Source organism: Zingiber officinale, chromosome 3A, assembly GCF_018446385.1.
Source record: "Zingiber officinale cultivar Zhangliang chromosome 3A, Zo_v1.1, whole genome shotgun sequence".
Classification (NCBI taxonomy): Eukaryota; Viridiplantae; Streptophyta; class Magnoliopsida; order Zingiberales; family Zingiberaceae; genus Zingiber; species Zingiber officinale.
In genome coordinates this window covers 21,042,353-21,064,184 of record NC_055990.1, presented here as the reverse complement: position 1 = coordinate 21,064,184, position 21,832 = coordinate 21,042,353, and the positions used below count along the sequence as shown (strand labels likewise).

General features: G+C 35.4%; 1 protein-coding gene and 1 pseudogene across 3 annotated transcripts; one reads left to right on the top strand and one right to left on the bottom strand.

Moving 5' to 3' along the window:
- LOC122051354 overlaps positions 1-12,351 on the top strand; it is a 36,591-nt pseudogene extending 24,240 nt beyond the window's left edge.
- Positions 12,352-13,279: 928 nt separating this feature from the next.
- Positions 13,280-21,430, bottom strand: LOC122051353 (UPF0235 protein At5g63440). Of its 3 annotated transcripts, none has more exons than XM_042612457.1 (7): positions 21,212-21,430; positions 19,268-19,382; positions 17,645-17,798; positions 16,605-16,671; positions 15,245-15,333; positions 15,097-15,165; positions 13,280-13,513 (listed from the first exon to the last, which is right to left on the bottom strand). In XM_042612457.1, exons 1-7 carry the CDS (start codon positions 21,324-21,326, stop codon positions 13,454-13,456), a joined length of 669 nt encoding a protein of 222 aa, XP_042468391.1. In that variant the 5' UTR covers positions 21,327-21,430; the 3' UTR covers positions 13,280-13,453. The 3 variants fall into 3 exon arrangements, with proteins under 3 accessions (XP_042468391.1, XP_042468392.1, XP_042468390.1); XM_042612458.1 differs by having other exon boundaries at positions 16,605-16,701; positions 19,268-19,368; XM_042612456.1 differs by having other exon boundaries at positions 16,605-16,701; positions 21,212-21,429.
- Positions 21,431-21,832: the final 402 nt, after the last annotated feature.

The following is a 21,832-nucleotide window of genomic DNA, read 5'->3' as shown; positions in this document are numbered from 1 at the left end:
CCATAGTCTTTCTTGGGATTCGACCCTTGCTTAATTCTGTAAACCTGCCATGTGATAACCAACTCGGCAATGTCCTGAGAGCGTCCTTTCATTAACCAAGCTTTTGTATTAAGTGATCATCCATCAAATTTATTAACCAACAGGGGATGTTATACATGATTGTTGCTAGTGTCAGTTAAATATTTGTGTTAAGTTGGGTTAATCAACATGTTCAGCTTGTCCGGTCTTCCTGCTCAGGTGGAGTGTTAGAAATATGAAAGTATGAGGCTTCCTCCTCCGTGATCCAGTCAAAGGCTATCCAACAGTCAAATTTATCATCATTCATGAACAACTTGTGTAACTTCAAACATTCAACTGGGGGAGTTTGAATGTTTCAAGATTGACCTATATTGCAGGGCAAAGTGAGTCTGTCTCAGGATTAATGCTATAAGACAAGATAGAGAAAGCTTAGAAAAGTTGTCAAAGTCAGTTTGGTTTCTTAAATTTGGAACTGCCATTTTTACTCTTGATTTTTAAAATTTTCCCAATTACCTTGTTCTTGACTACTTTATACAATCGGGACAATTTGAGTTGATGTAAAGGTAACTATAAACTTCAATATGTAAATTGAAGTTTTTAAAAGTTGAGGTGCTATCGCAATAATAGGGTCAAATCCTTGGAGCCTGCATGAATTTTCTTCAGTATTTTACTAGAACCATTCAAGAATAAATAGTACACACTGTTGGTTTTGTTTCGTACAAAAAACTCAATTCTATTCAGTACTCTAATTTTCAGAGAACAACTGTCTTTTTCATGTCTCTGATAACTTTACAATATGATTCAGGGATGTTATCTATCGATTGTTTTGAATTAAAATTTGTTATCACTTTCTCTTTAGATGATCTTGTATTCTATATTTTCTATGCATTTTAGATTTTGACCTTCTATGTTTCCTGGATTTTTATTGGGAGATATAAACTAATCGTTCATACTTATAGGTTTGCTCATCCAATTTTGGCATTCTTGATGTTTGTGCCTAGTTCCCTTGTTGGTTTATTGCTTCCAAGAACTACATGGGGAAACTTTGGGCTTTCACAAAAAGCTTCACATTTCAAACTGTCAATAGAGGTTTGATGATTCTTCTTAGTATGCTAGCTGAATATTATATACAATTTTGATACATTTCTCAAGTTCTCTGATCACAACTACATTATCTCAAAATTTTAAAATGTTTCCCATGAATTTTTAGATCATATCAGATGAAGTGTGCTTTTGGGGAGCCTTCGCGTTATATATTTCAATGACGATGGTAAACCAGCTTTCATTTCTATTTTATGCAACTCCTAATCACTAAATCTCTATGCAGATACCATTTGCTTTATTCAGGTTTGGCTTTATTTCTCATGTGTGTAAATCAATCAAGTCTATTGTAGTTGATTATAACCTAGCTGATATTTTCATATTATTCAGAAATAACAGGGAAACAAATTCTTTCAATGTCCCCACTTGATTCTTGTCATGGATCTTTTCTCCTTAAATATCTTGTGCAAATGAAACAGATAAGAAGGGAGATTTTCTTCCAATATTTAGTTTACATGCTGAAAAAGAAATTTTTGAATTGTTAATATATTATTGGAATGTATATTTGTTTTTTATATATCTACCAACACTTGATTGATCACAAACTTATGTATAATATACTGATCTTAAAGGGGGTACATGAACAATGACAACTATTCAATTATAAACTGTGAATTAGTGGGTGAAGAATCAGGACTCATATATTTGATTATCTAAAAAAACCATGCTCATGTATATTTACATAATTATATTGAATTAATTGCCTCAAAGATGTCCAATAATTCTTGCTTATAAATGTGTGAATCTATGACTTCTCAAGGATTTAGTAAATATGCTGATTAATTAAGTAGTTATAGACGTATTAATCTCCTTAGGATTGCAATTGCATCTTTCCCTTTGATGGAATGACAATCTATTTGAAAGTTGTCCTCTCATGAAGACTGGATCAGGGGCAATTTGCATGACAACGTGAATATTATAATGTTGTTTCATTGGTTCAGGAGGACCCATGCAGCTACACAATAACTATTTGAGCCAACAAGCTCACATGTGCTTTGGGTCATACCTTTCTATTTTGCTTTGCATCATGCATTCTGTTGTTCATTTTACAAAGATATTCAATTCCCTCCAAGAAGAACATCATAACCAGGTGAAGATCATCAATCTTCATAGCACTGCCAAATTTGTTTTAATTGGCCAAGGTGAGCCTTTTGCACGACCTTTAGTGACCAAAAATCCCTTGAGAGTTACCTCTCAATGACTTGGATAGAAAGTTCATGGAACTAGTTGACCACATTGAGTACATTCACAATAAGGTTGTGGTCTTGGCAAGCAACTCATTCAGATTCCCTGATCAAGCTTTTACTACACATACGGGATCTCATCCTTGAGATTGCTGGTCACCTGAGGCTTTTAGACAATGATTGGCAGAGTGGTTTTCACACGATGATGGAGTTGCTTGGGCTTATGATTTCTTCCGAAGTCCTAGTCCTAGGGTGCCATGGGCCCGTACAATGTGAAAGTCTTATGTTCAGCCGAATCATTTAGTCACTTTCTAAATGCTGACACGACGGAGGCTCCCTACCTGAGACCTATGGGAGAATCAGGAGGATCGACCATGCACGTTTTGCGAACAGTGCTAGAGACTCGGGAGCATATGCTCTTCCAGTGCCCCCCGATTGCAAACCTATGGCAGAGGATTCAAGGTTTGCTGCATATGTGTCCAGGGATGTCCACCTATCGGAAGACAATCCATGCCTTTGGATGGTATTATAGAGGGAGCAGGATGGTGACAAAGGCTCATCATTTAGCTTTATCGTCGCTTATACATTATGTGTGGAGGGCCCGAAATCGTAGTTTTTTTGGTGAGGATCATTTAGATGTAGAAAGGATATTTAGGAGCGTGCAGATACATGTATATAGGTCTTTAGGTATTTATTAAGATTTGATACTACATTAAACATGAATAGACCGTAAAATATCATTTTCTACATTTTAGATATATGATATACCACTTTTATTTATCAAAAAACAATAAGGGAGGTGTTGATGTATAGGTGCTACCCGCATAGGCGTGGTGCAGTGGTAAAGCACTCAGAGGAGCAATAAGTGGACTGGGGTTCAAATCCTAAATGGGATGAATATCTTGGAGGTCAGCTTGTAAGTGTGCATAAGCTGTGCTTCTAAGTGTGCATAAGTTGTGCTTTGGATTTACTTGGTAAGCGAACTAGGGGGAAGGTTGTCTACCTCTATGATTAGTCAGACTAAGCCTGGACACCTAGATTATCAAAAACAATAAGGGAGATGTATGGACTAATAGTGTAAGATTGTTTTCTTTGCTAGCTAATTTGTTGCATGTATTTTTCTAGCTAGGATAATGATTCCTCATGTAGTAGTATTAGTCTAACAGTCTAATCTATAAAAGTGTTTAGATATACTGCCCTTTTTTGTGGTGCGTACTTTTCGATTAGATATATAAATATCTCCCCTTTTACTAGTATTCTCAATGCCTTGAAATACCCCAACGTCCAAAGCACTTGGTTTATACGTGTTGGTTGTTGACAGAGCTAAGGTTTCAACCTCTTGGTTTCTACAGTACGAGCACCCAAGAGAATTTTCTTCCTAGATTGAGAGGTGACTTGGCATGCTAAATGTTAATGTAATATGGTATACTTCTGAATGTCTGATGATATAAAATTGAATTTACCAAACCATGCCCTGAGATGTTCTGGGAGAATGCTTAGCGCAGGTTAGCTAAGTATAAATTCTCTCATATTCCCTGCTTAACCTTTCCTGTATTTTTAAAATGCAAAGATGTTTTCCCATTATGAATTGATAATTCCATTCGGCACTGTTTTTGTCTGAGTTGTTAAGTACTTGTTGCCATTCTGAAAGCTAATTTGAGAAGTTCTTTTTGGTGCCATTATACATTGTTACACCTTCAATTGGCATCGGTCTCTTTCATGTTTAATTGCTGCCTTTGAGCCTTGGACTAGATTGATTTTTTTGGCTCTCTTTTAACAGATTCCATATGCTCTATTGAAGTTGGATATCCTAACTGCCAGTTTCTAAATAAGATTCTCATAATGCTAATCATTGCCAAACTTTTATGCTCACTTGATTCATAAAAACTTGCAAATTATTCAGAATACACGTTTATTTTGAACAGACTTATCTTCTGGCTCAGCTTGGAGGTGGTTTCTTAACATATTTGATATCATTATCTATGCTTATTTCTTGGTTCTCCTATCGAATAGCAAGCAAGCATTGTGGCCGTCAATCAGTCAAGTAATTCCACTTCCCACAATTTCAGTGAAACATTATTCTTGTTGAAACAAGTAATTATTTCTCAAGAGAGAATTTTTTCTAGATAATGCTTGGAACAACTAACTAATTGCAAGTTAATATTTAGTATGATTCTGCCCAACTAGGAGTAGTTGATTGCATTTTAAAAAATAGGTTAGTGAATGGAAAGCAGAACTAATTGATCTTAGATAGCTATTTGAAGCATTTTATTCATTTGAAGTTCAAGCCATCAGTTTATTACTCGCTATTCTTCAATGGTAATTTGACTGAATCTCATGTATAGGGAAAAAAATATTCAATTGTGTTGATCAAATACCAACCATCCCATAGGGTTTTATTGGGTCAGACCTACAATAGGCAAGCATGGCAGCAAGGGAAAAGGTAATGATGGGAGGAAAGCAAGAGATAAGGGTTTAGGACAATGGAGTAGAGTGGAATACACTTGAATTATCTACGTGAGATTTTCAACTTGTGATGGGGTTCGATCTGTCTTCAATTTAGCAAACAGGCAGTTTCGGTTAATGCAAAGGTCAACTAATGATGAGAACACAAAAGAGAGCAAGCATGAGGAGTTCAAAAATCCTAATAAAACCAGTATTGGTTAACATGTATTATTATATGTTATATTAATAACCTGGTTCAGCTTGGTTTTGGCTCTTGTTAGACCTAATTGAACCTATATTTGAGTTTACACACCAGACAGTCCCAGATCCACCTATTAAGGAAATATTAATTGAAGCTAATTAGGTCTAAATTTAACTCACTCTATCCATGCCAAATGTAGGCACGACTTGATATAGAGCCAATTCCACTCCATGCTGATAATGAAATTGTGACCAAAATTAATAATTTTAAGCTGTGTCTTTATCTTTCTTTAAAGTTTGAACTGCTGCCTTTCTTCATGAAATCTTCTTTTTGTTTCCCTTGTCATTTCATTATTAAAAAGCCAGTAACTATTTGGCTCTGCTTAGGCCTGTTTTCACCTGGTATGGGTTTGATCTGCTGGATTTGTGCCTGGGTGTGATGTTGTTGCAGTTGGTGTTCCTAGTTCAGCAGTCGCTATTAAAGTTGGGTGGTATGATGGGCCTGGTAGCCTCTTTGGAAATTTTGGTAGCACAGATCTTCATTGATAGGGGAAGGACAATGGTTCATGGATGGTCTACTGTAGATGAAAGCCAAAACTCTCGATGATATAATGAGGTGGCAGTATGATTAGCATGGGCTGAGTTGAGGGCTCCTGGACATGAGTGGTTAATCATAGATCTTCTATGAGTTGAGGGCTACCCTGGGGCGTGAGAATGAAATGGGCATACTTGAGGTTATACAGGGGATCCCTTGTGGTTGCCGGTGCATATATATGACAGTGCAAGGGATCCAGTGAAGAGGCAATCCTTCCTTTGTTGCTAAGATCCAAGAGGAATTAGCCAATGTAATTAGAGCAGAGGGGAGGAGATGCTACTTAAGAGGAAGATGGTATTGATATGTTCAGAAATGGATAATGAACTGAGTTCCAGAGGTGACTGATTGTGTACTTTTTTCAATGTGGCTGATTGTGTGTTTTTTCTAGATGGTTGCTCATACATGATGAGTGGAAACTTTAGGCTGTGCGGAGATTAGGAACTAATTGGGGATGTCGGCTGCTAGTGGGTGGAGATTCTATGCCGAACAGCTTGGGAATTGGGCTGTTTGGTCACATGGGCTGCACAGCTGTAGTTAAAGATGGCTGTCGTAGAGAAGGAAGTAGTCAGTGTGGGCCCTGGAAGCTAGCAAAATAAATTCTGTAATCTTTAGTAGGTTCCATAGAATTTTGAAGGACGAAAAGGTAGACAATAGGGTACAAGGAAATTTTGAAGGACAAAGGGTAGACAATAGGGTACAAGGAAATCATGCCACTACTACAAATTCATTTTCTCTTTCTCAAACGTGGAAACCTAGGGATTTAGCTGCTTTGATACAAAGTTGATCTATTAACTTCTACATTTTTTTCTAACAATTTATGATAGGTCATAGTCCCACTTCTCAAGCCTGCTGGATAAGATAACTTTTGGATAAACAAACAGTATGTTACTTTGTGTCTTTTATTGGCTACGATATTGTGTTAAACATGAGTTATCAAACTTCTTAAAATCAGTCATTGTGATACTGACAGAGTCCAAGAATTGGACATCAATTTAGTCATGCTACATCAGGTACATACTAATGCTATATCAGGAAAAATAATATCATTATAGGAAGTTGATCTGATGCATAATCATTTCTACTACAACAGGTGGAATGCTTTAGGGTCATTCTGTACTTGCTCTGTTTAAGAACATATTCATGCAATAGAATAAACCCAAAGACTTGAAGTAACTAGGCATGTTGCTCAAAATGTGTGTTCACAACTGTCAACTGGCATTCTATGACTAAATGAGTCCCCAACAGTCACCTGGCATAAGTTTACAAATCAATGGTCTAATTTCTGCCATTATTTACTGATATGCTTTGCTTGGGTCCAAAGCACGAGCCTGAAAAAGGATATCTGATAAAATCTACAACTGAATCAAATCATTTCTAGTTTCTCAGTGAAACCTGAAAGACCAATGTTTTATGATGAACGTCCTGTTTAGAGACTGAAGGATGATAAGTTAAAATTTCCTAGATATTAAAATAGCCTACCATCCAAGTACATAATAGGGAACTCAATTTCATATGATAAGGCATTCAAGAGCTCTGGATATCCTCCCACTGTACTTGAGTTTACCATTACACGGTATCCAAAGTAACTTATATACAGCAAATTTTCACCGTTGCTTATTTTATTTAAGATATTCTTTGGCTTATATGGAAGATTATATATTTTCATTTTTGCATGGAACAAAGACAATTCCTTAGGTCATGCTCTTATATGGTCGTGTAACAAATTTACAGGTCATTAGCAGGCTATTTGATTCCCATGATCCCTAGTCTTTTATACTCAGTTTATTATGGTGGGTTTCTTGTCCAATTTCTGATTGAAAAGATGGGTATGATGGGATCACTTCCACGACCTTTCGGTTAGTTTTCTGATCTTGTTTCTTTTTATCCATAGGATAATCATGATTTTAGACCCAAAAATTCATATAAATAATGCTAGTTATGATAATTGCTAAAGTATCTTCTCTATACATTTTAACCATGCCTTCTTGCTTCTAGATCTTCCAATTTTATTTTTTTTTAAAAGCAATTGTCCGCAAAATCTGTACTCATCATGTTTTTAAAAAAATGACGATGTCAAATATTCAAACCCAAGTCCCGCTTGGATGCACTCTCTGCTCATGCTGGATCATGCTTCTTGTAATTTTTGCAGTGATTATTCTCACATGATTTAGCTATCGTTTGTTTTATCATGTGATTGTTATACCTTATAGTAGGTAGGACCAATTAATGGCCAATTCAATGTTTTGTATTTATTTATTTTACTCAAACTCTTATCATCCTTTACCCGTGTTGGTTCCCACTATTTGGGTGATCTACATGAACCTTTTCTCTCCAATGAGATCTATACAAGATTACATCAATATTGAAATCTCTTTACTTTTAATTCTATTACCTAAAGTTTTCTATAGCCTCTCTCTACCCCCTATTATCTTTAACTCTCATCAATTCCACTTATCTAGCTATAATATAAATTCTTGTCTTTGTAAATGTCTATATGGCCTTACCTATTTTCTCTCGTTCTTAAAACTTGCTGCTGGGTCTGACAACTACCAAGTGCCTAATTTTAACCCAGACTATCAATTGAAATACAAAGAACAGAAATGAGTGGGATCTAGTTGTTGATAAAGTGACTCTTTTGCAGGATATTTTGTGCAGGATGCTGTAGTTGCAGCTGTAATTGGACTGGTGACTGGTTGGTGTGTTGGCCCACTTTTACCAGTTGTTGGTCATTGGTTGGGGAGGTCATCTGTTTTGCAGTGCTTGGTACAAGTTACTATCCTTGCTTTGGCTCTTTCATCCCAGTTTTTTCCATACAGTGTTGATGCACCAAAGAGGGTTGTGCTTCAGCACACATTTACTACTGTAGGTATGTTACTACAAAAGATATACATGCCATATGTTAGTAAGGGAGGTGGTACCAATTTTCTGTTTTAACTGTTTCTTTTGATAAGATCTTTAACAAATCTGCTTTTTTTCATTATTTTTCCTGATTTCCTCAATTTTCCTGAAACAGCATTTCTGTTTGAAATTCATTCTAGATCAATGGGTTTCAACCCATCATCCATCTGAATGTGGCACCGCAAAACAGTTGAGAATCTGTTTGATTCAGCAACTAAATGGAGTGGTCATCATAAATGCCAGCCTTTCACTTGTTTCCGTTACTTACTGGAATATATTACCTTTATATGTTTAACGCACTGGACCATACATTCATCATCCTACAGCCTGAATTACAGTTAAAAATATTTTAAAATTTGTTATCACCTGTTTCCAAAATGATACCAGTAGGTCCAGTACACCAAACAACCCGCCTACACTTACAAAATCATTTAAGATAACATTATGCAAAATAAAAAAGGGTAATGGAAGGAAGATGAGAGGAGGAAGACAGGAATAGGAAGGCCAGCCTTTTTATCTCATTTTATTTCTAAGCTAAAGAGTAAATACAAATATACACTCATTCTTTGCCCTCTCTCGCATTCTGCTGCCATGCTGTGCCAAGTTGTGGGAGCAGCACAAACCCTACCCAGATTCTAAACATAAGGGCAGGAACTTTGTGCAAATTTTAGCATTTGCTGCTTTCAATTTAATGTAAAACACAAAAGGTTACTTCAGTTTAGGGATGTAAATGAACCGAACATTCGTGAACAAGCTTGGTGTTCGGCTTGATAAGAGCTTGTTTATGTTCGTTCAATACACAAGATTAATTAAATAAACAAGCTTGAATACATATGTGTTTAACTCATTAACGTTCGTGAATAATATGTACGAACCATGTTCAATATTAAAACTCTTATCAGCATGCTAAATAAACAAAGAAACTTTTAAAATGAACAAACAAGTTTGAATTATCAAGCTCAATAACCAATAAAAAAAGAAAAAGTTCAAACAATCAAACAAGATTGAATTGAGGGTTCGATAACATCTAAACGAACCAAGCTCAAGCTCGAGCTCATAAAAAATAAGCCAAGCCAAGTTTGAACAATCATTTCAATGACTTGGTTCATTTTAGACTCGACTTGACTTAGCTTGGCATGACTTGGCTTGGCTTATCAAACAAGTTTGAACAATCCAAAGCTTGGCTCAGCTTGATTTGTTTACAACCCTACTTTAGTTGGAATGCACAAGATGTTGACTTCGTAACTACAATAACTTGTTAGCATTCTAATGCCGGGTAGGATAGCGATTATCTTGCGGGTTGATGCGAAAAGGAAAATTGAGAAGACAAGAAGAGGAGCCTTCGAGAAGGAAATTTTTTATTAAAACTTGAGGGGTTAATCCCTCAACATCTAAACATGACTCTTATATAGACCACAATCTAAGACTCAAATAAGGAAAGAAATTATAATAATTACAATTAACAAATCTTAGTTCCAATCTTGTAAAGAAAGGAAATAGATTTTCACCCGAAAAGGAAAGTAATTAACTTAACGATCTTAACTCAAATCAAGATGCGGATCAAGACAAATCCTCTCTAAAAAAATACCAGAAATATGAAAATTACCATAAATATCTAAAAAATTAAAAATTACCAAAAATAGCAAAAGGCCCTAAAAAGAGTTTAAACGTTAGAATTTGGGGCTGAAAATTGACAGTTACGGCTCAAATTCTGCATGCGTGATGATTGATAGAGCATGATTCCGAGTCCCGACTCAAAAGTTATGCCCGTTTGAAGTTTGAAGTTTGAAGTTTGAAGACTCATATTTGACTTCAACACTTGTTGGGCTTGCATCACATTCCTATGTACTTGTTGGACGTATACACTAGTTTGTGATATGTGTTGACATTGAAGTTGCTTTAACAACCCAACAACATGCTGTGCAGCTTTTAACCTTTGAATTCCATAACAGAAATGTTCCTTAATTCAAAAAAAAAAATCTTGTGAGGATCACAGGTTAAGTTGTTGGACCACCTCTATCCATTCATAAACCATGATGCTTCAAAGTCCATACTTTCACTATCTAAGACGATGTTTGTTTTTCATATCTGCTTGTATTGTATACCTGTTGCATTTATATGTTCTAGTTTTATGTGGTTGCTTATGCAAGTGTAATATTGCTCCTTTATTTTGCATTGATCAAATTGCCAGGTTCTGATTTTTATCCAACGATTTTGGATTTTGTGAATGCCTTCTTCTCTTCAGAATGCTCCTGAAGCTTCAAAATTTGGGCATCAGTTTTTCTAAGAGAACTATAATTCTGATGGTGGCACTTGGGTGGTATGTGAATTGTTGAATTTAGAATTAAGCCTTACTAGTTGTTGAATTTATATTCAATAATTAGCATTTATTTTTCGAAGGCAAATAATCTCTACTATCTAATTTTATCAAACCCCTCTTCATGGTTGCAAGTGCTGCAGTCAGGTGTTTGTTTTGTTTAAATACTTATTATGTGTAGTTTGTAGTTCTACCTACCCTTGTTTTTGGGATAATTATTTGAACTTATGACTTGGAAACTTGCTTCCCTATGGTTTTCATGGACTGCTAATGTATTTGCTACAATTGCTACGGTTTTCATTGTCTCTACATTTGCTTGTCTTTCCACATTCATGAAAATCTTGACTATAATAACTGTTGCCTTAATAATTGTTTATTTTACTTTCTGAAATTTAACAAATTCAGCATGCTTGTGCTTGATTAACTGATGAATATTTGTTTAACATGCAAATAAGAAACTTAAATAATCTTTTTATCCAAAAAAAGACAACATGAAAACTTACAGCATCACGAGTTTAACTGGTTCCTCATTTTGCAGGCGCTATTCCCTGTTTCTTTCTTGTTCTCTGAAAGTTTGAAATTCCCCACCGAAGGTTCTAAAATATTAAATCACTATGCAACTTTGCCACATGTGTCTGTTCGTGATTCTGTTTTGATTTCTGAGACTGGTCATCGTAGGCTTCATTTGGAACTTCATCTAGGGTAATTTTCACTTTGAAGATAATGTTCTATTGTGCATAGAAGTAGAATTATACACATCTCTCTTTAAATTCTACCTTCTATATGAAGTAGAGATTTATTCTGTTTGAAACTGGTACAGCTCGGTAGGAGAGATTTGGGTGACTGTCCTCAACATTACAGGTCCATTGTCAAATTGGTCTTTTGCAGATTACAGGCTTCCAGGTGAGCGCCATGGTTATTCGCTACTTTTGCCTCTAAATCCATTATTCCAAAATTTAACCTGTTGACCTTTTTCGACCCTCCAGCTCCTGAGAGTTTTAATGGTGGTCCCCCATCATATATATGCAGACTTAGTGGAAGTAGCAAGGATAACTGGACTTTCTGGCTAGAGGTATTCCTTAATATGCCTTTATTTAAACCAATATGGATGTTCTCATGTTATATTGAACCTCGAAACCTTTAATTCGCCTTTGCTTGAGTGATCTATAAACTCAAAGGTTTCTCAAATTAATTTCACACGCATGTCGAATGAATTACAGGCCAACAATTCCGAGTCACTGAGGATGGATGTCGCAGTGCTTGATCAGTATCTTGTTGATGACACTCAAAGATTGAAGAGCTCCTTCCCGAGTTGGGCAGACTTAACCGCATTTACAACCTTTTTCTCAAGCTATTACTTGTAGGTACCCGAATCCAACTTTAGTGACCAAAAAGCGTAACCTTTGTTGCAAAGTCCACATGTACATTAGCTACTTTAAAGGAAAATGATATAGCTTCTTTTTCTCTCATTCTTTCCTTTTCTCCTGAAATAAATATTTCAAGTTGGGAGACATTTTGCTAGTTGTAACTGTTTGGAGCTTTTTAGTTCCTTCGTATTGGAAAAAGCATCACGATGAACCAATTCATGATTTTGAGCACCGATCTTATGAGATTTTTTTGTGATTGGAATATAACAACATAACTGCAGCTAGTTATCTTGTAATGGAATTGTTCTACTAATTTTCGCAGTGAATATGTCTGAGTGTTGCATGTGTGTTAACACGTGGTGTATATTCTTGTTGCTACTTGAAATACCAGCAGCAAGGTTTCGTAGTGACATTGAAGCTGACAAAAGCAACTTTGAAACATATTCGGAAGATAACTAATTTAGGCTGACTAGGGACGTAAATATGGATATTAACCCACTGTTTTCTGTTTGGCTTTCTAGCCATACCTGTAGCACCAGAAATAGCTTTTTGAGCAACTGCTTGCTCCTTTGTAAAAAGCTCAAAATGCAATGGGTGGTATGTGAATTAAGGGTTTAGAAAGCATCTTCGTGATCAAGTTCCACTCCTAGATCGATCTTCTTTATCACAATTATTTAAAAACAACTTAAACACAATACAAACTGAGGTGGTATACAAAAGAGAATTCTCTCCATGATGAAGATATGCTCACGAACATCCGCAATTCTACTCTTGCGCAAACGTTTTGATAATTTTTCCATTTGTTCGAACTAAGATTAATTTGAACGTTAGAGAATCTTCACCAAAAACTCCCCTTAATTTCTAGGCACTAAGATTTTATTGGATCATCTACTTGTGCGCAAAATTGAAGGAGAAACTTCTTTTGGAGAAAAAGATATTCTGACAATCAATCATTTGCCCACTGTGCTCAGCGCATCATCTCCACAAATCTTAGATAGGATCACAAACCAATATTAGTATCAACTCTACCTTAACACATTGACTAAAAATATTTGAATCTCTCACTACCTCTTATGTCATCCACTCTAATAAATTTCATGATAAAATATATCAAGTGTCAATGAATTATACCATCTCAATATAATTTCTTTAGTTTCACTTCAAGATGGGATAATATTGCAAAAAAGAACCAGAAAACAGAATTTGTGATATGCTACAGATCAAGTATCAAAGAACAATTATCTGGAAAATAACAACCATCACAGAAATAATTTTGTATAAGCTTAATAAACCTAATGTTGTGCTGTTTCCATGGGATTTACATGTCTCAAGGCTGCACGGCTTCCAGTAACTTTTCGTAAACCTGCCTTGCAGATAAATCCTCGATCTGAAGCAAGCATTCAAATATATAAGCATATGCACCATGTGATTTGATAATTCAAGCCATAGAAATTGATCTAAAAAATATTTACAGATTTCAACATCGTGATTATAATTCCTTTTTTCCCTTTCAAGGTTAGTAGATTACAAGGGGGGTGTAGATGAGTGCTGTGTTGTTATATATTCGAGTCAAGATCTTTATTGACAAGTAGATTTAACCACCATCAAGATAGTTCTATGTGAATCCATAAGGCCATACCTGTGCCACTTACACTCTTTCAGTTATGTTAAGTTCCATAACTACCATTTGATGGACCTAGACTCCTCGTAAATTTAACTCAAGGTCATGTTTAAGCGGAGAAGAAAGAAGGGTGATGAAGGGCAAAAAAGTTGTGTTTACTTGGAGGGAAATTTACAGGAAGGGAAATGGGAAAAAAAAACTAGGCTCTATAACAACTGCACATTTACTTGGATAGAGTTCAACATACATAGGCTTATAACCTACTACTAGCACATGCCAACTTGAGAAGGTTATGCTCCTATTTCATCTGATTTGGATGGAAATAAAACTAAGGAAATGGATACAGACATCGCTCCTTGCAAATTTTAAACCTAGAAGTTATGATATACTACTTATCAATTGTTGCATCAAACAATTAATGTACACTCATTTTTAAAATTTTAAACCTAGAAGTTATGATATACTACTTATCAATTATTGCAGCAAACAACTAATGGACACTCATTTTTAAAATCTATCATAATGATATGTGAACTCTTCTTAGCAATTATTGCCGACTGGTTTTTCTAAATTCATAACAATCATCTATATACCTGATATTTTACAATAATTATCTTACGGTTTGACATCTCTTTATATGACAGTCACTGACATTTGAAGCTCATAATACTTCCTGACATATAAACACATCAATAAGAAGGTGGTAAATAAACCAAGGGATATGGCGGTGAGTATATTTTATATATAGTCTACTTTTTATCTTTCATTATGTTAATGAAGTGGCCAACAAGTTGAACCCAGAACACAACTCTTGGTAACCAATATTGGATTGTAATCGAAATAAAGTTTATTAGAAGTAAGCTTCATCATCAATTGTAACTCCTTTTTCCAGATGAATGGTTTGGTTGGGCTGCCTCTTCTTAAAAGCAAGTTGCTAGAGTTGGTAATGCACTTTCAAAATCTTGGTTCTTCACCATATTTTGGAAGGCAGGGTGTGGCTTAATCTTTCAGCAAGAAGAATGGAGTCGAGAGAAGCTGCTGCTAGCAGAGGAATGAGTTGTTTCTTGGGCTCGCCAAGGGAAAGAGGACAGCCTCCATCTATGGAGACTAGTTAGTTGAATTGGCAATTGGTTATCTTTCCAGCCTAGGCATATTTGTGTTTTTTTGGAGCATGTTCTGTGTCAACAATTCTTGATTCTGGTATAGTGCTCTTAGCTCACATGTTTCAGGTCTGGTTGAACTAGTTTACTCATGTAATCCTTTTGGACAATATATTTTGAGTGAATGATTTTAATACATGTGAATATTGGATCATTATCAAAATCAAGAACAAAATTACAGTATCTTACAATGAGAAGCTTTGACTTGTTGTTCCATCCTCTCTGTAGGGTCATTTGGCTCAATCTTAAGCCTAACACCTGTGGAAAAGAATAATCAATATGACTCCAATTATATCAAATAGAGTTTGAGATTTTAGCATTTATAAACAAATCAAACCTTGCCCATGAATTCCAAAAGCTCACTGTTAGCTTCTCCTCTAGCAGCTGGAGCAGCTATGGTAACTCGAACATCATCAGCATTGACTCCTGATGAAAATAATGTCAATTCAATATGGGGGAAATAGTCATTATGCACATAGCTTGCTTGCAAAACAAATGCAAAGGATATACAAATATATCAGAAAAAAAATCATAAAAGAAAAAGAAAACTTGTTAGACAATTTGCCAAGTAGAAAAGAAAAACCGAGTTAGTTGCCTGTGTGAAACTATTCTAAGATGTACACTGAGTCTTGCACTCTAGCAGCCATATCATGGCAAAAACAAAAAAAAAAAAAATTGTCACTTTAAATCGTATTGTCCAGGTCACTAGGAACGTGAGGCCATAGAAACTAATAGTATGTTTGGTTCATAGAATGGAATTTGTAAACACCAAAATAGTTATTCAAAGAAAATGAAATTAGAGTATAATAGAAAGTGAATATGTATTCCTCGGATTGATTCGCCATTTAAAATCTCATGATATCTAGATAGACATGGACTTGGTGTCACATTCTTCCCCCTCACAAAAGCATATGATAATTATGATTTCTTAGACGCCAGGTGCAACTTGCTCTTGGTTACAAACCTCCCCTCTGGCTTCTTCTCCAGAAACCAATGTACTCTCTTCATCTCCAGTGGTTCTATCACTTGTCTGGCAGAAAGACCCTCCAACATCTCCTCCTGTAGCTTCTACGTTCTCCATGTGAAATGCTATATCTGCTTCCTCAAAATTACACAATTAAGAAATCTCCAATCTAGTTAAATTATTATTTCTTCTTCCAAAACGCAGCAGAACCCCAAAACGCAGCAGAACCCCAAAACCCTTTTTCCTTAGTAGTTTCCTCCTTTTTCATGGTTCCACCTCCATATAGGTGCACTGGCACCATGTGCTGGCTAATGACTGATGCTCTGGCTCAAAAAGCTTGGATTGGTTCACAGAATAATAATCTCAACATATGATACAGGAAATAGCAAACAAGGGTTTAGAGGCAATAACAATTCTGTGAGGATTTTATTCCAAGGTCATTTGTAATCAAATGAAGGAATAGTTATTCTGCCAAAATAAAACAGAATGGAATAGATATTATTGCAAACCAAACATGGTGTAAAGAACAAAAAAAGGCTAATTTATGTTAATCTTCTGACAGATATCACATTTTACCCAAAGATCGGGATGGCACAATCATGATCCAAATAAATCAGTTTTCACATAATGCTTAAATAGCAGCTACTAAATAAGTACTCAAATAGAACCAAACTCCAGAATTTTAATCAGCATATGAATAGTAGAATCAACCAAATGGGAAATAGATAGTTACTTATTATGGCTGATCGTTGAGCACGATCTTCTACTTCTATTGCTACTTGAACAAGGCCACCATCCAACTGAGATATGCATGGGGGTACAGGAGCATCCTGTAATTATTGTTTTTACCATGATGGCGCATATATGAAGTTTATTATTATTATGGCTAGCAAAAAAAAGATGTCAATATCTGGAAACAAACTGCATAAAAGAAAAATCGCAACAGATGATGTCACACAAATTGGGATATAAAATTGAGTTTATACATAAACCAGAGATTAAACCATAGCAAGAAAAATATTTCAGTAAATACACATCCACAAGGGTAATGCTGACACAAAGTAATAGTTTTCAGTTGGAAATGTCAGCCTCATACAGGTTCACTTCTATCTTGCAACTTTACTTTTCTTCCTCTTTATATAAAATCATAATTCATAAGCACTAACAACACCAACAGAAAAGAAGTAACAGCGTCAAAATAATAAATACACATTATTAGGTTTTGTTATCAACCATTAGGATAAAAAAGTTTATGAATGCCTAGTACGAATCACAAATGAAAGAGCATTCAAGTAAAGACCAATAAGGCTTAAATGATGCATAAATGAAGTTTGAAATAACAAAAATCAGAGAGCTGGCAGTGTGATACTCATTTTCCCAGTCTTTTTATTGGTCTTATGGATTCACATGCTTAAGTTTTGAAAAAGGGAGAGACGCAACCATCATTCTTAACTTCATGGGGTGACTTAATTTACAAACAGAGAAAAATAGTTGCAGCCAGAGCATAAGTCCTAATGAGTTATGAAATGTATGGTTTGATTTAACTTGCCTAATATGAAATACACCTTCAAGGGAGCTTTTAAACCTGTCACTATGCAAAATTCTATTATGCTCAACAATGGCATATAGATACTATGTCAAAGAGACTCATGCCTAAGCATCAGAGCAGAAAGACAATGGTAAAAGGTAATAAGGAAAACAAATAATGCTAGCCCGATTGAAACAGTTCGAAATGTAGTACAAAATAACCTTTTAGTAACAACAAGAATGCACCTGTGGGTTTGTTTCTGCAGCAATTGAACTCAGTGCGCCATCAACAATATAAATGAAAGAGGCATGTTCCAAAACTTCTTCAGAACGGTAACAAACAAAAAGTTCACAACCGACACAGTTCATGCGATATTGCTTTTCCAGTTTTCCTTCACCACTACAAAGAAAATTCATATGTTCCATAAGCTAATTATCATTTTCAAACAGTGGCTGAAGCAAGTCACGGGAATGTTAGACCTATCATGATAATGAAAAAACAATATGGTATAACTATAAAAAAGGGCAGAACCTAACAATATGTTACACCTATCATGCTGAGTCGTGCACCATCATCCCCTAACATGAGTGGCTCATGCAATTGTCAACGAGGCAATGTGGGCCTTCATTTGTTAGCATAGCTACATCCCCTTTCCCTTGCTTTTGAACAAGTAATACATAATAAATACCGCCTTATAAGGAGCATTTGAGGGTGAGTACTGAGTTAAGATGAAACTTCTTTTAGACATTACCTAAATAGCTCGCTTACATGTCGGTGGGTGTTAAACAACAAATCATGGAGCATACCAATGAGTGAAGTGTGTTGTGGTCTTGGTTGTTTTGACCTTGTTATTCTTATTTGCATGTGTTGTTGCTACAATTCTTGACCTCCACAATATTCATCATGGTAGATATAAGATAATTCTTACTTATTGCTTGATAATTTAACCACTTAATATTAGTATTATGTGTTATCTGTTTAATTGCATCAGACTATAGTTATAGTTCACTTTTACTGCTATCATTATTTTCAGTTCATGATTATCCATATGCATCATAGATAATAACACAATGTTTATTGCTTAAGGTTTTAGCTAGCCCGTTGGCTTACTCACAAGTGCTCATTTTTACAGTATCTCACCCTCGATCTCATATTGATGAATGTGTGGATTGTCTGACAAGGACAGTCGTACCCATGATGAGCATACACAGAGTTCCTATACTTTGGAGCTCCACTTTGAAGAGTAGGGGAGACTCCAAAAGTCACACACTCAATTTTGTTACAAGAATCTTAACATGTTATATAACAATTCATGATACTATTAGCTTATATGTTTCCTTGCAAGCTACATCATTCTTCCTGCTATTACACATGATATAGTGTGCATTCCTACCAACTATTTCCCTAGTTGACATCTTTGATTGTCTTGCCTCAAAATTTATCCAAGGTAAGTTTCTAGGTCATAATCTTGGTCATTAGATTGCTCAGAGATGGATTGCATGAGCATCTTGAAGGTTTTGGTTTTCACAGACTTCGTCAGCCAAATTTATGCAGACTTGAAAACAAAGTTGATTTGAAATAAATAACAAAAACATTTCCCACAAATTATTGATGCTAGATAAATCAAGTGGAATTCAATGTTTTGAAGCAAACGATTGATTTGAGGCCTCAATAACAACCTGTAACTAAGCTAACCCGCTTAGGGCATTCACTAATTTCAATAGACAAGGAAATCAATTTATTCCATTACAAGCACGTTCAATATCCAAGTACAATATACCATATCATTCCAATATAAGGAAAAAAACAACAAAATGATCAAAATATTTAAGGGATTGTATATCAATCCACCCAATGTAAATATGTACCGCTTTAGAAGAACTTTTCCTGCCTCCTTAACGTTCAGCCTAGAAAGATGTTTCATCTGGTCCAGTACATGTGCTTTGTCGGTTTTTCGCCTAGGCATCTTCTGCAATTGAGTATCTTCATAACAAACACATCAATATAGAAGATAATTGATAATTTGTTTCAACAACTGTAGAAAGTAAGGAACAACCATTTACCATGTGTAAACAAAGTTTAGGTTTATGGAAAGTAACAAGAGACTTCACCATGTATAAACAACTTTTTTAGGTTTAAGAAAAGCAACAAGAACCTTCCATAGCCTCTTGAATATTCAAGATTTAGATACAGAAAACTGGTACAAAATGTTTACTTAGAAATCACAATTTAAAGGCATTTCTGTTATGGAATGCAACTAAACTAAGAAAGACCCGACCATAATGGCCTAAGAGCTATTATTCATCATGACTAAGCCAAGTTAGTCCCAACTATTAGGTGTGTTACATGATTTGTCTGTTGAACTCTCTGTAAGGCATATTACAAGTAGTATTCAGATTTCTTAAATTGCTTTGGCTAAGCTGACTAGAGAATTCCCCTTCTAAGCCTTACACCTTTAGCTCGACTTGTCTAACTAACTGTACACATGTTGGTTGCATTGTTGTAAATTTTTTATTTATCTCATAACCCCAAACATCCATCTTGGCATATTTTCACTGTTGCTATATTTTACAAAATTTTCCTTTTTGTTTGAATAGCACACAACAATCACAATGCTCCATGAAAGCTTAGCTACCAGCGATTATTTGGCTTTTTGCATGGTACATATGAATAGAAATTTCTAGAGAAAAATAGGAAAAAAAAAACTATTTTTAATCAAATCAAACATTGTCAGCAACTTGCACCTTACTCTAATTTATTCTGCTACATAGTCGATTTACACTTGACATGAAATAATGCATAATACTAGGTGTCCCAAAGCATTGGAATGTTGCACCATTTCATTCACTTCACATATATCAAGATTATATTTCTAAAAATTTTGGTCATTTTTCTTCTTTAGGATATTTCCATTTAAACATTTACAAAGATTTCTCCTTGACTAAATGATCCTTATAAACAAACAAGAAGAAAATGTGAGTTTGAACTATTAGGGGCCAGCAACATAGCCATCATCTTTATGTTGAACCCTTTATAGAAAACATAATCCTTGGTTAAATTATTCTCAAACATGAAAAAGGGAAATAACATTTGAAATATTTATATGGATTGAAGAAGACTCTATGCTTGTAAATTATTGTGGATGGTGATTCTAGAACTAGACGCATAAAGTTAGTTGAGTGAAGAGAAAAAACACAGGAGATTAATTCTTGCACCAGTTCCTTTCATTAGGCTTTTTTCAAGATTTTAAAAACTATGCTAACTAGAGATAACTAAAATTATCAAAGGGAACTAGCATAATTTAGGCATCATGTAGGGTATAATAGCAAACATGAAAAAAAAAAAAAAAAAAACTCGCCTAATAAACTCTAGTATCGTACTCACTTAAACAAACCTGCTTCATCTATGCACCATCAACCCTCTGGTAATATTCTTATGCAAAAATAAGCAACAGAAAGAGCATACAAGCCATAGAACTGGCAGACTTGGTGATGCCTATTCAACTACACTGCTCAACGGGAAGGAATACTACTGCAGTTGGGAAAATTCACTGCTCAAGACATAACAAGTCACCAAGTAGGTATTAAGAATGCATACTCCTCCAATTTATCCATCGTTAAACGATAATTCCTCCTTAAATACACCGAATTTACAAACTGTTCGCCAGCAAAAGGACCTCTTTCGAGGGAGCACAGCCTGCGTTGGTTCGGATCGGAAGTAGAACCAAACTTACAACGCCAAGAGCCAAGACCTTGCTCATAAATTAAAGAGATCAAAAACCCTAGAAAGGGGAAGGGGGAGGAACAACGGACCCGTGATGAGCACGTGAGAGCTGCAGTGCTTGCAGTAGTAGACGAACAGATCGGAATCGGGACCGTCCGGCGCCGCATCTTCGCTCGAGTACGTGTGCGTCGTCCGCTTCGGCATGCTGCTTCTTCTCGCCGGAGTCGCCTCGCCTAGTTCGCTGACAGCGTTGCGGGCTTGGGCTCGCTCGAATGCGACAAAACGGTTCCTTAGGGTTCTCTTTTATCGGTTTTTTAGCGCTTTTTTTATTGAAATAAAATTTACTCCAAGGTTAATCGCTCTTGAATTATTCATATCGAATTTAAATTTTAACTGTCAACTTTTTATTTTCAAAACTTCTATTTTCGAGTCCATAATACATTAATACCTTCAAAAAAAATACTTTTAAAATATTTTTTTTATCTTTGGTTATGTTTACTTTGAAAGATGGTCGTGGGAAAAAAATCTGCTCGGAAGAGTAAGACAAAGGAAAAAAAAATCCAATGAGAAAGAAAAGAAAAAATCTGCACGGAAGGAAGGAAACAGATGAAAAAGAAAACAGTTTGTTACTGAACTGTAAGTTTTTAGAATATCAAAATCATTGTATCATAATTCTAAAATTATTAAATTACGTACTTATTTTTTATTTT